We start from the raw sequence: 13889 nt of genomic DNA, 5'->3' as shown, positions 1-13889 counted from the left end.
GTCCATCAACTGATGAATGGATAAATAAAATGTGGTATGTCCATACAAATGAGTATTATTCAGCAATAAAAAGAAAGTATTGATCCACGCTACAAAACAGATATACCTTAAAAATATTATGCTGAATGAAAGAAGGCAGTCACAAAGGACCCCATATTCTGTGATTCCACTGACATGAAATATCCAAAATAGGCAAATCTATAGAAACAGGGAGTACAGTCGTGGTACTAGGGCTGGGAATAGGAGGAAGGGAAAACTGGCACAGGGTGATGGCTAAAAAGTACAGGGTTTCTTTTTAGGGTGATGAAAATGGTCTAAACTTGATTGTGGTGATAACTGTATAACTCTTTGAATATACTAAAAGTCACTGAATTGTACAGTTTAAATGAGTGAACTGCATGGTATGTTCATTATATTTCAATAAAGCTGTCACCAAAAAATAATGGATGCTTTGGGGTAATGGTGTGCTGCTCAGCTTCAGATCACTAGCCATGGTTCAAGACACAAACAGTCAACAGTGTGCCCTTTTTATGGAAAAATTATATAGGAAAAAGCTGTCTTTTTTACTGGTATCAAGTCTAAAAAAATTAAGAGACAAATCTATGTTTCACTGCTCAAAGCATGGAGTGATTTATATTTCCCCCAATTAAGTGACTTTTGGGTCCCAAAACTGATTAAAAATTACCTTATGTTTTAGCATATTAATCTGAATATCCATTTCATTTTGACTGGTTTTTAAATCTCCATGGAAACTAAGCTCTCCATTTTCATATTCATTTAACTTCCTTCTTGGCATTTTTAAGAGTTTCTTAAGTCTGTAGAAATGCATAGAATGAATAAGTCAAGTTCTTTAAGAGTAGATAATTAATAACTATTTAAACAGATATATGTTCTATCATATAAAATAAACTCTATAAATTATAATCCTTTCTCATCTGTTCTAATCTAATATTGTTTGAAAGCATAATAACTAAATTATAATCTTAGGTAAATAATATGAAGAAAAATTTTATGACGCATGCTAAGTAAAGAGTTAATATAGTATGTGTATACATATATTATACGGTTCTTATAAGGAAGCTGTTATTAGTATCCATTTTTAGTATGTTAATATGAAATACTAACTTATTATTAAATACTAGTTATAAACCAGACATCAGTATCCAAGCTGAAGAAGAAGAGCATATCATATATGAATGTTTTGAAAAGACACAAAAAGACATTTTGGTACCTACTGACCACAGCCTCTACAAGAAGCAAAGAAATAACACACAAAAAAACATCGACACTCACTCAAAATAGAAAAAGAAACAAGAAAGAAAAATCTTTGGAGTCTGAGCTGATGGAGAAGAAAACCAGGCTGAGCTTCATAAAAAAGGAAATCAGCAGAGAGAGAATGTGTACCAGTCTCTTCAAGCTGTTTTAAGAGATCTAGAAATCTTGCCCAGCACAATGTTAACAAAATGCCAAGCAATGTAGAGAAAATTAAATGAGAGAAAAATACTAATGAGAATCAGGGAAGAACCATAAGTACAATACCAAAATCCACAGATGCTCAAGTCCTCCTAAGCACATACTCCTGTATACTTTAAATCATCTCTAGATCACTTATAATACCTAATACAATAAATAGTTATAAATACAATGTAAATAAATTCTATGGAAATAGTTGCCACCTGAGGCCAATCCAAGTTTTGCTTTTGGGAACTTTCTGGAATTTTTTCCCTCTGAATACCTTCAATCTGAGGTTGGTTGAATCTGCGGATGCTGAGGGCTAACTGTGCTCAGCAAATAACCAGAAAGGAAGCCATGTGGAGGCATCACAGACATTGGGAAACACTTTTATTATTATTTTTTTTAATCTGAGTGGTCAAAACATGATCATTAATTTTATTATTCTTTAAGTCATACATATGTTTTTGTATGTATATTTTAGAACTAAACTTTTAGAGCAGAAAGAAAACATAAGCAAAATCAAGATAGTTTTTGATGTTGTTAAACAGTGACACAAATAGGTTTTTAGATATTAAAATACTTGAACGCTGAAGGGGAAGAACACAACTAAAAGAAGGCAGGATTACCCAAAAAGACCAAAGATATCTTGCAGACATAAAAATTCAAGGTAGATGATGAAGAGCAGAGTGACATTACTATATGCAAGGCACACTATTGTTATTGTTTTAGAAATCATTAAAGAGGAACTGTAACACTGGGGCACTCAAAACAGTTTCAGATTGTGCTGTGAGTTTCTAAAGTAAACTTTTAAATAGGATGGATGATTTGTTTAAGTATGAATATACACATATAAAATGAATTTGTATCTAAGGTTTTAATAAAACAAAATTATAGTTAAATCAATTAATTGTTGAAATTATCAGAAATATTAAAATCTTACCTGGTAATCTCTTTTTCTAATTCACTATTTTTCTCCATTTCTGGATCCAAACTATATTCCAGAGACTGTTTTAACTCAATATATTTCTTTAATTGCTCCTTTTCATCCTCAAAAAAAAATTAATTATTTTTTAAAACCTAGAGACTTACTCTTCTTTCTTAAAAATATTACTTCTCATGAGTTCATGAGTAATATAGGTTTATAGTGAAACACAGTTTATAAACCTGATGCCAATAAGGACAGATTTCAAAAATAATCACTTTTCCTGAAACAGCTTATATTGATTTTTCATTTTCAGCATTTCATCATTTTCCTAGAATTTAAATTGCCAAAATTTATTTGTTAAAAACAGACGTTTTGGGACTTCCCTGGTGGCATGGTGGATAAGACGCCGTGCTCCCAATGCAGGGGGCCTGGGTTCAACCCTTAGTCAGAGAACTAGATACCACATGCAGGCCACAACTAAGAGGTTGCACGCCACAACTAAGGAGCACACCTGCTGCAACTGGGGAGCCCGCCTGCTGCAACCAAGACTTGGAGCAACCAAATAATAATAATAATAATATATAAATAAGTAAATAAATAACCCAGAGGTTTTTACACGTTAATGAAATTTTTTTAAAGGGTGGTTATATTTACGTTTTAGTTTCTAAAGATGCCCTAGAAACATTTTCATCAAAGGTTTAAGATATTCCAGGTTTTGTTAAATCACATCTTACTAATATAATCTTTGAAAAATTCCCACACAAGATAAAGCCTTACATTCTCTGTAAGCATTCTTCCATAGGTTTCAATTTCTCCATTTCTATTAACCATTCTTCTCTTTAAATAAAGTTTAAGTCCTCTGTACACTAAATAAAAATGTAACTTCGGGCTTCTCTGGTGGCGCAGTGTTTGAGAGTCTGCCTGCTGATGCAAGGGACACGGGTTCGTGCCCCGGTACGGGAAGATCCCACATGCCTTGGAGTGGCTGGGCCCGTGAGCCATGGCCGCTGAGCCTGCGCGACCGGAGCCTGTGCTCCGCAACGGGAGAGGCCGCAACAGTGAGAGGCCCGCGTACCGCATAAAAAAAAAAAGTAACTTCTTCTTGATTCTTGTAGCTTTTTCTCTCATCCTTTTTCTCCCTCACTCCCACTACTGGACTCTTACATTCTTTTTTAAAATTAAGTAATTAATTTTATTTATTTATTTTTGGCTCTGTTGGGTCTTTGTTGCTGCGTGCGGGCTTTCTCTAGTTGTGGTGAGCAGGGGCCACTCTTCGTTGTGGTGCGTGGGCTTCTCATTGCAGTGACTTCTCTTGTTGCAGAGCATGAGCTCTAGGCACATGGGCTCAGTAGTTGTGGCTTGTGGGCTCTAGAGCACAGGCTCAGTAGTTGTGGCGCACAGGCTTAGTTGCTCTGCGGCATGTGGGATCTTCCCGGACCAAGGCTCGAACCCGTGTCCCCTGCATTGCATTCTTAACCACTGCACTACTAGGGAAGCCCGGGACTCTTACATTCTTTAACGCATGGTCTCATCCATAATTCATCTTTCATCACTTATTCTCTTCTTTTACACTAAATTGACTTTCAATCTTGTAACTCCACTAAAAGTTTTGAGGGTCATCAAGAACCATTTCTTCTTCAGTCCTTACCCTGCTTCACTTCTCAGCAGCAACCACGAACATGACCACACTCTGCCTCTGCTCCTCTGAGCCCACCTCAGTCTGAATGACAGTAATCCTTGATGTTCAGTCCTTGACCCTTTCTAATCCTCTTTCTAAATTCTCTCAGGGCTCCTTACATCTCAAGGCTTCGTACCAGATTCCCTAACCTGCTTTTCAAGCCTTGACCCCTTTGCTGAGATCACCTGTACTTTTCTCTCCCCCTTCTTGCTCCTCATAGACAACATCCTCAGCCACACTCATGAGCCATTACTCGGTGTGGATTATCCTTGTACAGAGCTATTCTTGGACACTTTACGTTTATTCTTATTGGTGTTACTTTGAGTGTAGTGTTATTTTCTAATCTTGGGGGGCAACCTCACCCTTAGGATGTTGACCAGCATACTTTGTCTTTATTTTCTTTTACAATGCGAAAGTTTTTCACAAGGATCAGATTATCAATTATTTGCCCTTGTTTTCTTCTTTTTTCTTTTTTTTTTTGGCTGCATTGGATCTGCATTGCTACGTGTGGGCTTTTTCTAGTTCAGGTGAGTGGGGGCTTCTCTTCACTGTGGTGCGCGGGCTTCTCACTGCAGTGGCTTCTCTTGTTGCAGAGCACAGGCTCTAGGAACGTGGGCTGCAGTAGTTGCAGCACATGGGCTCAGTAGTTGTGGCTCGCAGGCTCTAGAGTGCAGGCTCAGTAGTTGTGGTGCACGGGCTTAGTGGCTCCCCGGCATGTGGGATCTTCCCGGACCAGGGATCAAACCCATGTCCAATGCAATGGCAGGCGGATTCCTAACCACTGCACCAGGGAAGTCCCTGCCCTTGTTTTCTTTTGAATAATTTCCTATTCCATAGAGACCTGACCTTATGGAAGTCTTTTGACACTCCTTTCAGGTGAATACTCAACTATATTGTTTGGAGTCTTGAGTCAGCTAGAGCTCTCTCTTCTTCCCAGCCCAGATTCTTCATCTCAACACTGTGTTGACCATATATCTTAACTCAGGTTGGCTCTGGCCTGGGGATTCCTGAGATGAGAACTTTAGGAGAAGCCAGGGCTACTGACTGAGTTGGTGAAAAGCTCTCTCATTAAATTTTTGATTTGTGTAGACCTTAAAGTGGCCAATAATTCTATGTCATAATCCTAACTCATTTCTATAGGAATCTACAGAAAATCCCTCATTATTTTTTTTAATACGCTTAATCAGTGTGGGGTATCCTTACACAATTTTCAATTTCTGATACCCGAATAGATGTGTTTGACAATGTAAGGGGACATCTGGCACTCTCATTCACATGACACTCCTTTTGTCAACATATTGTATTGTCACTCGTATGAAAAGTATGCTAATACAATGTGACTAATGCATATCAAGTCTAGAAAAAATAATTTTCAATGTTTCTTTGAACACAAGAAGGGCCAGTCAATAGAATGTTCTAGTCCCCCTGACAGGTATATCTTTATAATGACACTGCATGAATCTAACTATTGTGACGGAAAGAAACGAGTTGGTAGGTGCATCTACCTCATCCCTCCAACTTAGGGTTCACAATAGAATCTTCTGATTTTTAAATCATAGGTAGCTTCCCCTACAAAGGAGAGTATAAACGGCAGGAGATTTTACCAACCTTTCTGCTTGGTAAATAGTTACATAGCTTTCACTATACATTGATAAATTGGAATCCTGGATTACACATCAGTCTTTTCTAAGACTGGCTGTTACACCTTTGAAAGGCTGATTAACTCAAGTGTCTGGGAGAAAAATTGTTCTTGAACTTGCCATGCTAGGAGCACCTGTTACTATGTAAGGCCCTGATTGAGCAGCCATTTCTACTTTTTCACTGACATCTCTTTTCTTTTTTAAAAGAAAAAAGGGGGACTTCCCTGGAGGCCCAGTGGTTAAGACTTCCCTGGAGGTCCAGTGCAGGAAGTTTGATCCCTGGTCAGGGAGCTAAGATCCCACATGCCTCCTGGCCAAAAAACCAAAACATAAAACAGAAGCAGTATTGTATCAAATTCAATAAAGACTTGAAGAATGGTCCACATGAAAAAAATCTTTAAAAAATAAAGTAAAATATAATCCAAGAAAGGAAAAAATACATTCCTTTCAGAAAAATGCTTGCATAGTGACCTAGTATTCCTTCTTGATAAAGAAAATGAACTACAACATTAAAAGTAATTCATTCTCAAAATAGCACTGGAGGGTTTAGATTACAAGGGAAGTTCAGAATTCTAGATCAAATCATTACTCAAATTTCTGGACTCAAACAGATATTTGTGTACCACTGTTCATAGCAGCATTATTAACAATAGCCAGAAGGTGGAAAAATCACAGTGTTCATTGACAGATGAATGAATAAACAAAATGTGGTATATATAAAATATTGCTTTTGGACTGTCACCATCTTTTTAATTAAAGTCTTACTATAAAAATCAATTTTATTATTTCAGTCAACTTCCTCTCTAAAGAGAAATTATGCTACCAGTAGCAAGTAGTATCAATATAAAAATAAACTCTTTTATCAATGAGACTTTTCATATTGTCCAAAATATTCTTATATATTACTAGTAAAAAAATTAAAATTCCTTTTCAGCATGACAGAAATTAAGAGATTGACTTACTGAACTTGTACTTAACAGGTTTTTCTGAAGCTCTTCAATTTTGTCCGCTTGCTTTTTGACTGTAGCTTTTAACTTGACATTTTCAATTTCAAGCCTAAAATGCATATTTTAAAATAATTATTCTCACACATAGATTTTAAAATACCACCCAGTTTCTGAACAAACACCTGCAGGTTCAATTACATACGTTCTTAGAATTTTGAAAAGTAGATGATTTGGCAATTGTGCCGTTTTCTAGTTGTGTTCTGTGGATAATGTGAAAAATTTAGAAATAATGGAGAAAAATTATGCATTTCAAAATAGCTCAAAGCTGAAATGTTTACCCAGCTTCACAATGATGTATTTATTGTCATAACTGATATAATTCTCATACTATACTGCTTATCTGCTCTATACTTATACTTAAGTTATTTTCTGTGCTGCTTTAAATTGTACTTTTGGATGTGATCCTGCGTCTTCTCAGCACATCTCATGGCCTCTGTACGTCGATCCTGTGCTTCTTGCAACTAAAAGGAGAAAAAAAATTTTTAAATTACTGATAATCTAGCAAATCCGCCATCATCTGTTTTTATGTCTTTCATCTGCATATTGTTTATGGCTACTTTCCTGCTGCAACAGCAGAGTTGAGTTGCTACAACAGACACCTTGTGAACCACAAAGCCTAAAATATTTACTATCTGGCCCTTTACAAGTTACTGACCTCTCGTACTAAACCACAACATCATTCATGCTTTAAATTATATTTTATCAAATAAATACACAAATTTATAAATTGGCCAAATGGGGAAAGACATTTCTATTTTTTACTCCACGCTCTATACCAACTATAATTTTAAATATCCACATATGTGAATGACCACAGCTCTTCCAGTGATTATGAACGTTCACACTACACACTACTGTTGGTGACAACCAGATGCTTCAGGGACTAGTGTGAGAGGTAGTATCTACACAGGAGCCAGAAAGCGTGGGTCTGAGTCCCAAATCCACCAGTTATTTGCTGTATGTCCTTGAGCAAACTACTTAAATTTTCTGTGTCTCAGTTTCTCCAGCCGTAAAATGAAGATAATAATAGCACTGACCTCACTGGGATGTCGGGAAGATTAAATTGGGGGGGTATACATAACTTATGTAGAAAAGTACGTGGCACATAGTAAATGCTAAGTGTTTACAATCAGAATTATTACTATTGCTGTATTTTACGTTCTAAACAATTTGATATTTTAGGCAGATGGCATGGCAACAGAAGTGGTCTCCTGTACAAGTCACACTGAAATCATTCTCCATACCATTGAAATTGGCAGTAACAGGGAGCATGAGGACCAGAATGTATGTGCCCAGTACTTCAAAAACTTTCACTGATTCCACTAGTCCTTTTTTCCACTTACAATAATCTATAACTTACTTCCTCTCTGTACTGCTCAGTGGGCAGTGATCATGGACTAATACGCAAATAGCACCTCCTGGATTGAGTGGTACATAACTTACATGACCATCAGAGGAAGGGTTAAGTCACTGGCTTGGAAATATCACCCTACTGCTAAATCAAAGTTCTGAATCAATTCACTCCCAGCAACTGGTTATGTCTATAAAGTATTCGGATGAGAAAATTAAGGTTATGTGGTATGGATATTGGAGAAGCTATCCACAGAGCTTTACAGTTGGTGAAGTGCTATCAATGTGAAAATCCCCAGTTCTGGCTGCATAATGAAGGAAGGCAAATTTAGATTTTTTTTCCAGAGTTAGGGAAAAAAAAAAAAGAGCATTTAATTGAACAACTCTCCTCCATTAGATTAAGAGCTTTTAATTGTATATTTAATTGCTTAAAATACATTTTAATAAAAGATTATATCAATATCTCCAAGAAAAATTTATTGGTATGGTATAAAGTACTTAATTGTATCCTAGCAACTGTTAAGCTAAAATATTTTCAATTTATGCAAGACAGGTGCCGTGCATATCAATAAATATTCCCTGTTAGACAAATTTATACTTAGACGAGATTCTCTCTCATGAAAAAAATTAAAACAGTGTAAAATTAAGGGCTAAACTCTTCTTCACAGACTCGATGACAGGGTCAATGAGAGCTAGGACAGTCAGAGAGAGAGCTTCATGGAGAAGACTGGGGGCCAGGTCTGAATAAATGGAGGATTAGGCAGGAGGAAAAGAAACTGTAAAGACAGAAAGGACAGCATGAGTAAAGGCCAAGAAAAGATGAAATCAGCCAATTAACTCAGAGGATAAAACCCAACAGCAGGGAGATAAAAATTATGTCCACACAGTAACTTGTAAATGACTGTTCACAGCAGCATTATTAACAGCCCAAAGGTGGAAATAACCCAAAGGCCTATCAACTGATGAATGGATGAACGGCTTAGCCACATAACGTGCTGTTCGACAATAAACAGAAATGGAAGTACTGATATGCGCTATAACATGGATGAACCTCGAAAATGCTACGTCAAATGAGAAAAGCTAATCACAAAGGACCACATACTGTGTGATTCCATTTATATGAAATACCCAGAATAGGCACATCTACAGAGGCAGAGATTAGACTGGTGGTTGCTGGGGCTGAGGGAGATGGGGGCCATGGGTGATGGCTAAGGGATGCAGAGTTTTCCTTTGGGGGTGATGGAGATGCTCTATAATTGATGCCAAGTGCACGACTCTCTGAATATACACGGAGAGATTGAACTACACATTTTAAATGGGTGAATTATATGATATGTGAATTATCTCAATAGTTTTCTTAAAAATACAATGGCAGGATCTAGATAATTTTCTTAATATTCTATTTTGGGTGTACATACTATACACGATCTGAGTATCTCTACGCTTTTAAAATATATCTAAAATGAAAAGAAAATGAAGGCAGTGCCTAACTTCAACTGGTTTGTATAATGACCTTTCTGCACAAGTTTTCTGAAATCCATGAAATAAATATACACAGATACTATATCCATTCACGAAAGTGAAGATGAAAAATGACAATTTTATGGAACATTCCATTAAACATTATCCTCTGATTTTATCTGGCTTGCTTCATCATGGTAGTAGAGATATCACTAAAAAATACTGTTTAATAGAAAAAAAAAGTCTCTCAACTTCTGTGAGGAATCACGCACAATTCTCAACTTTCCTAAGGGTAAATATTGTAAGAAAAAATATATAATGCAAACGGCAGGATGAAAGTCAGAGTTTAAGAAACAAGTGCATTATAAAGATAACAAAATTGTAATAAATGTACTTGTAACGAAAATACAAAAGAAAGCCGTCCATGAAAATTAGTGTCCTATAACACTTTATCCTATACATTAAGTATTGACATGTTAAATTTCATACATACCTGACTTGTGACTTGACGTAATTTTTTCTTTAAATCCTGTGCCTCATCTTCTAAATTAGTATGATAACGTGACGTGGCCTCCAGTGAAGCCTCTGACATAGATTGCTTTTTTAGGGTATCAGCCAGTTCTTGTTGAAGTTGTCTCACAAGTGCCTAATAAGATACTCTGTCACTGATTTTATAAATTACCTTATTATTATGTTAATAATAGATAACTCCAACCTATGTACTTTGAAAACTATCACCAGAGACATCAATTTGTCTCCTTCTTCTTGTATGTGCACCTTCCTGCTCACTGAATTTGGTTTAAGACACAGAAGGTGTTACCCTCCGGCCTTATCGCTATTAAGTTACTTAGACAATGGATTCAGTCCCACTATCCACTCCCCGCCCTTCCCGATCAATTTGCTGAGCTTGAGGACCTCCTCAAGTCTCAGAAAGAAATGGGTGTGTAGGTGGGACGAGTGGTGGGAACATCTTCCCTCTTCTCTACTGGAGGCTTCCATTAACTTCAGAGATCCTCACATATTCAATCCAGTGCTCAATAGATTCCTATCTCAGAATTAAAATGAGGTCATTCCCATTTTAATTCCTAGAATTAAAATGAGACCTTCAGGGCCTCCCTCTGCCTCCCGATAGCAGCCTCTATGACCCTGTTCCACACCCTATTCCTGCTACTCATGAATCTGCCACCCCTCACTAGTCTGAAAATGGGAGTCCAGTGCCAAATTAATAAGTCACAGAGAGCTACAATTCTCTTTGTATTGGACAGATTTATATCCAAATGATAGTAACTGAGCCTTGAAATGAGAATTATGAGCAAATTATTTGTAAAAATGTTCCAAGTAAATTATAAATAGAAGTGGGAAGATTAAATCAAGTATAGTTTTGCTAAAGCTCACTACTTTAATCCCAAATTATGATTTAATGAAAAGTAGATGCCTATAAAGAGTTGAGAGGTCATAAGAATACATGGTTTGAGGCTGAACTATTTCCCAAATTAATTCAAATTGACATGAATAAAAATAAAATTATACCAACTAAAAAGTTATGACAAGCTACTGAAGGAAAAGTACTATGAGATATGGCATCGACACATCAGTTCATTTGGGAAATCTGGAATTGACTGTCAAGGTAATACACACAACTGAACCTTAATTTCAAAATAATTCATTTTAGATCTGAGCGTTTCATTTATCTGCTTCCTCATGATACTAAAATGTGGTGACAAAAAGATTAAAATTATTAGCTTAGCAGTAGAAGAGTAAATTACTAATACCTGTCTATACCCATTAACAATTTATAACTTAATCTCTTAAAATTTCATAGGTGACACAATGTCTCTACTCAAAGTAAAGCACCTCTCAGGTCTAATTCTTTATTTGCTGGATACAAGGTATGCTTTTAGGCTGATTTACAGTCTATAGATTTATAGTCTATATATTATTTCTATTCAACTAGATTCAACATTTAGCCATAATCAAAATCACTTTGAATTTTCTTTCAGGAAGTCTGAGAATTATTTCTCTTCTTGGATACTTACTTCTCTTTCTGTTTTCTCATTTTCATACTGATACATTCTCTCTTTTAAATGATTACATTCATTGATTAACTCCTTGTTCCTTTCCTCCAGCATCAGACCTTGTTTTTCACTTTCAGCTTGAAGTTTTTTCACAATCTCCTGAAACTGGTCTTGGATGTTAATTACTGTCTTCTCTCTACTGTCGGCTTTGTTTTGCGCATCATCCAGTTGCTGTCTGAGCAATATGTTTTCACTCTGGAGTTGAGATAATCTCTCTTCTAAGGATTCCTGCTTTCCAATGTATTTATTCACTTTGCCTTGTTCGCTTTGATACATGTGTTCAAGTTCCTTCTTTTGACACTGTGCTTGGCTTAGGTCTCTCTGTACACGTTCTAACACCAAAGTCTTTTCTCTGAGAGCATCCCTCGTGTGATGGAACTTGGTTTTTAGGCTACTGAATTTACTTTCAGCTTTAGAAAGTTGCTGAGAAACCATCTCATTGTTATCTTTCAGGTTAGACACATCAAAATTCATTTTGTCCTGCAAGCGTAACCACTCATCTCTTGCTCTCTGGAAGGCAAGTTCCAGGTCTCTTTTTGATGTCTGACTTTGATGGTGATCATGTATGGTAGCAGCCAGTCTAGAACGGTAGGATTCCACTTCTGTTTCCAGTCTTTCTTTGCTTTGTTTTTCATTCTCCAGCTTAGAGTCTAGCATTGTATTCTCAGCTGTCAGAACATTAAGCTGTCCAGTATATTGGAATATTGTCTTTGTTAATGTTTCCTCATTCAGTTTTATTGTGTTTTGAAGATCATCATTCTTTTCTTTTACAATTTCAATGTCCTCAACATATTTCTTTTCCTTTTCCTGGTTCTGACATTTTATTGTGTCGATTTCCAGTCTTAGCATGGCAACTTCATCCTGCAACATGTGGTTTTTATGTAACAGATCTTTTTCTTTTTCAGGGCTATCGGACACCTAAGTGAAATAAAGGAGATTTTTAGCTGGTACTCAATAAATTGACATTTCATGATTTCCTCTGAAAGACTAACCTATATGTTGATACAATGAAAAGGCTGCAATAAGTGGATATCCAACTGGAAAAAATAAGGTTGGATACAAACCTCAGACTTCTTACAAGCAGAAATCTTCAAAAGTTCAAAAATTTAATTGAAGACAATGAATCCATGAAAGTAAAAAACAAACCACAGGAGAATTCTTAAGAAGCTCAGAATTGGAAAGGCCTTTCTCTAAATTATAACAAACCCAGAAGGCTTAAAATAAAAGATTAATAAATCTGACTACACTTAAAAATTGCATCTGATGTGATATATTTATACAGTGGAATACTACTCAGCTATAAAAAAGAATGAAATAATGCCATTTGCAGCAACACGGATGGACCTAGAGACTATGATACTAAGCGAAGTAAGCCAGACAGAAAGACAAATATCATATGATATTGCTTATACATGGAATCTAAAAAAATGATACAAATAAACTTATTTACAAAACAGAAAGAGACTCACAGACGTAGAAAACAAACTTATGGTTACTGAAGGGGAAAGAGGGGGAGGGATTCATTAGGAGGTTGGGATTAATATATACACACTACTATATAAAAAACAGATAACCCACAATGACCTACTGTGTAGCACAGGGAACTACACTCAATATTTGGAAAAAGAATCTATAAAGGTATATATATGTGTATATATATATATATATATATATATAGATAGATATATAGATATATATATATATATATATAAATGAATCACTGTGCTGTATACCTGAGACTAACACAGTATTGTAAATAAACAATACATCAATAAAAAATAAAATAAAATACCACCTGCTAGCTTAAAAATAATTACATCTGCTATCTAACCTATACAGCTACCCCATAGTAAAAGCCTTAGCTCTGTATATATTTCAACAGATTAAATTTCCTAAAAAATTTTTTTCCTGAGAATATTCCATAAATATTCTATGTTTCTACTATTTATATAGTCCTGAGACTATTCCATAAATATTCTACATTTCTAATATTTTTATAGTCAGTTACAAAAATTACATCTACTGATAACTGTACTAAGCACTTCTACAAACATCAATTAACTCATTTAGCTATGACAGTCCTGGAAATGAGGAAGTCAAAAATACAAGCAAGCTGCAGGCTTTTCTCCAGGTCTTCTGACTTTACTATGAGTCCTCTTACACCAAACCACAGCTAGTTCTCTAGTACAAACACATAAATATGAAATGAGCCTTATATTTCACTATGGTGCATACACTAGTGGTAAATAAGGTAAAATTTATAGAGATCTTAGAAAACCGTGAGATTATTCGCTGCTG

The 13889-nt window shown here is 35.8% G+C and overlaps 1 protein-coding gene and 1 long non-coding RNA gene across 2 annotated transcripts in view; both read right to left on the bottom strand.

Moving 5' to 3' along the window:
- Positions 1-13889, bottom strand: part of LOC308614833 — a 103729-nt gene that overhangs the window by 31034 nt on the left and 58806 nt on the right. The gene's annotated exons all lie outside the window — the stretch shown is intronic.
- The window catches only part of LOC308614819 (ankyrin repeat domain-containing protein 26-like), a 57555-nt gene that overhangs the window by 9581 nt on the left and 34085 nt on the right, over positions 1-13889 (bottom strand). Inside the window, exons 12-17 of the mRNA XM_081229585.1 lie at positions 11553-12509; positions 10010-10162; positions 7096-7166; positions 6661-6754; positions 2396-2502; positions 686-815 (exon numbers count right to left, since the gene is read on the bottom strand). Of these exons, the coding sequence (XP_081085711.1) occupies positions 686-815; positions 2396-2502; positions 6661-6754; positions 7096-7166; positions 10010-10162; positions 11553-12509 (1512 nt within the window). The remainder of the gene's footprint in view (positions 1-685; positions 816-2395; positions 2503-6660; positions 6755-7095; positions 7167-10009; positions 10163-11552; positions 12510-13889) is intronic.

Source organism: Mesoplodon bidens (genome assembly GCF_964165515.1).
Source record: "Mesoplodon bidens genome assembly, chromosome: 3".
Taxonomy (NCBI): Eukaryota; Metazoa; Chordata; class Mammalia; order Artiodactyla; family Ziphiidae; genus Mesoplodon; species Mesoplodon bidens.
This window is presented reverse-complemented; position numbering and strand designations above follow the sequence as displayed.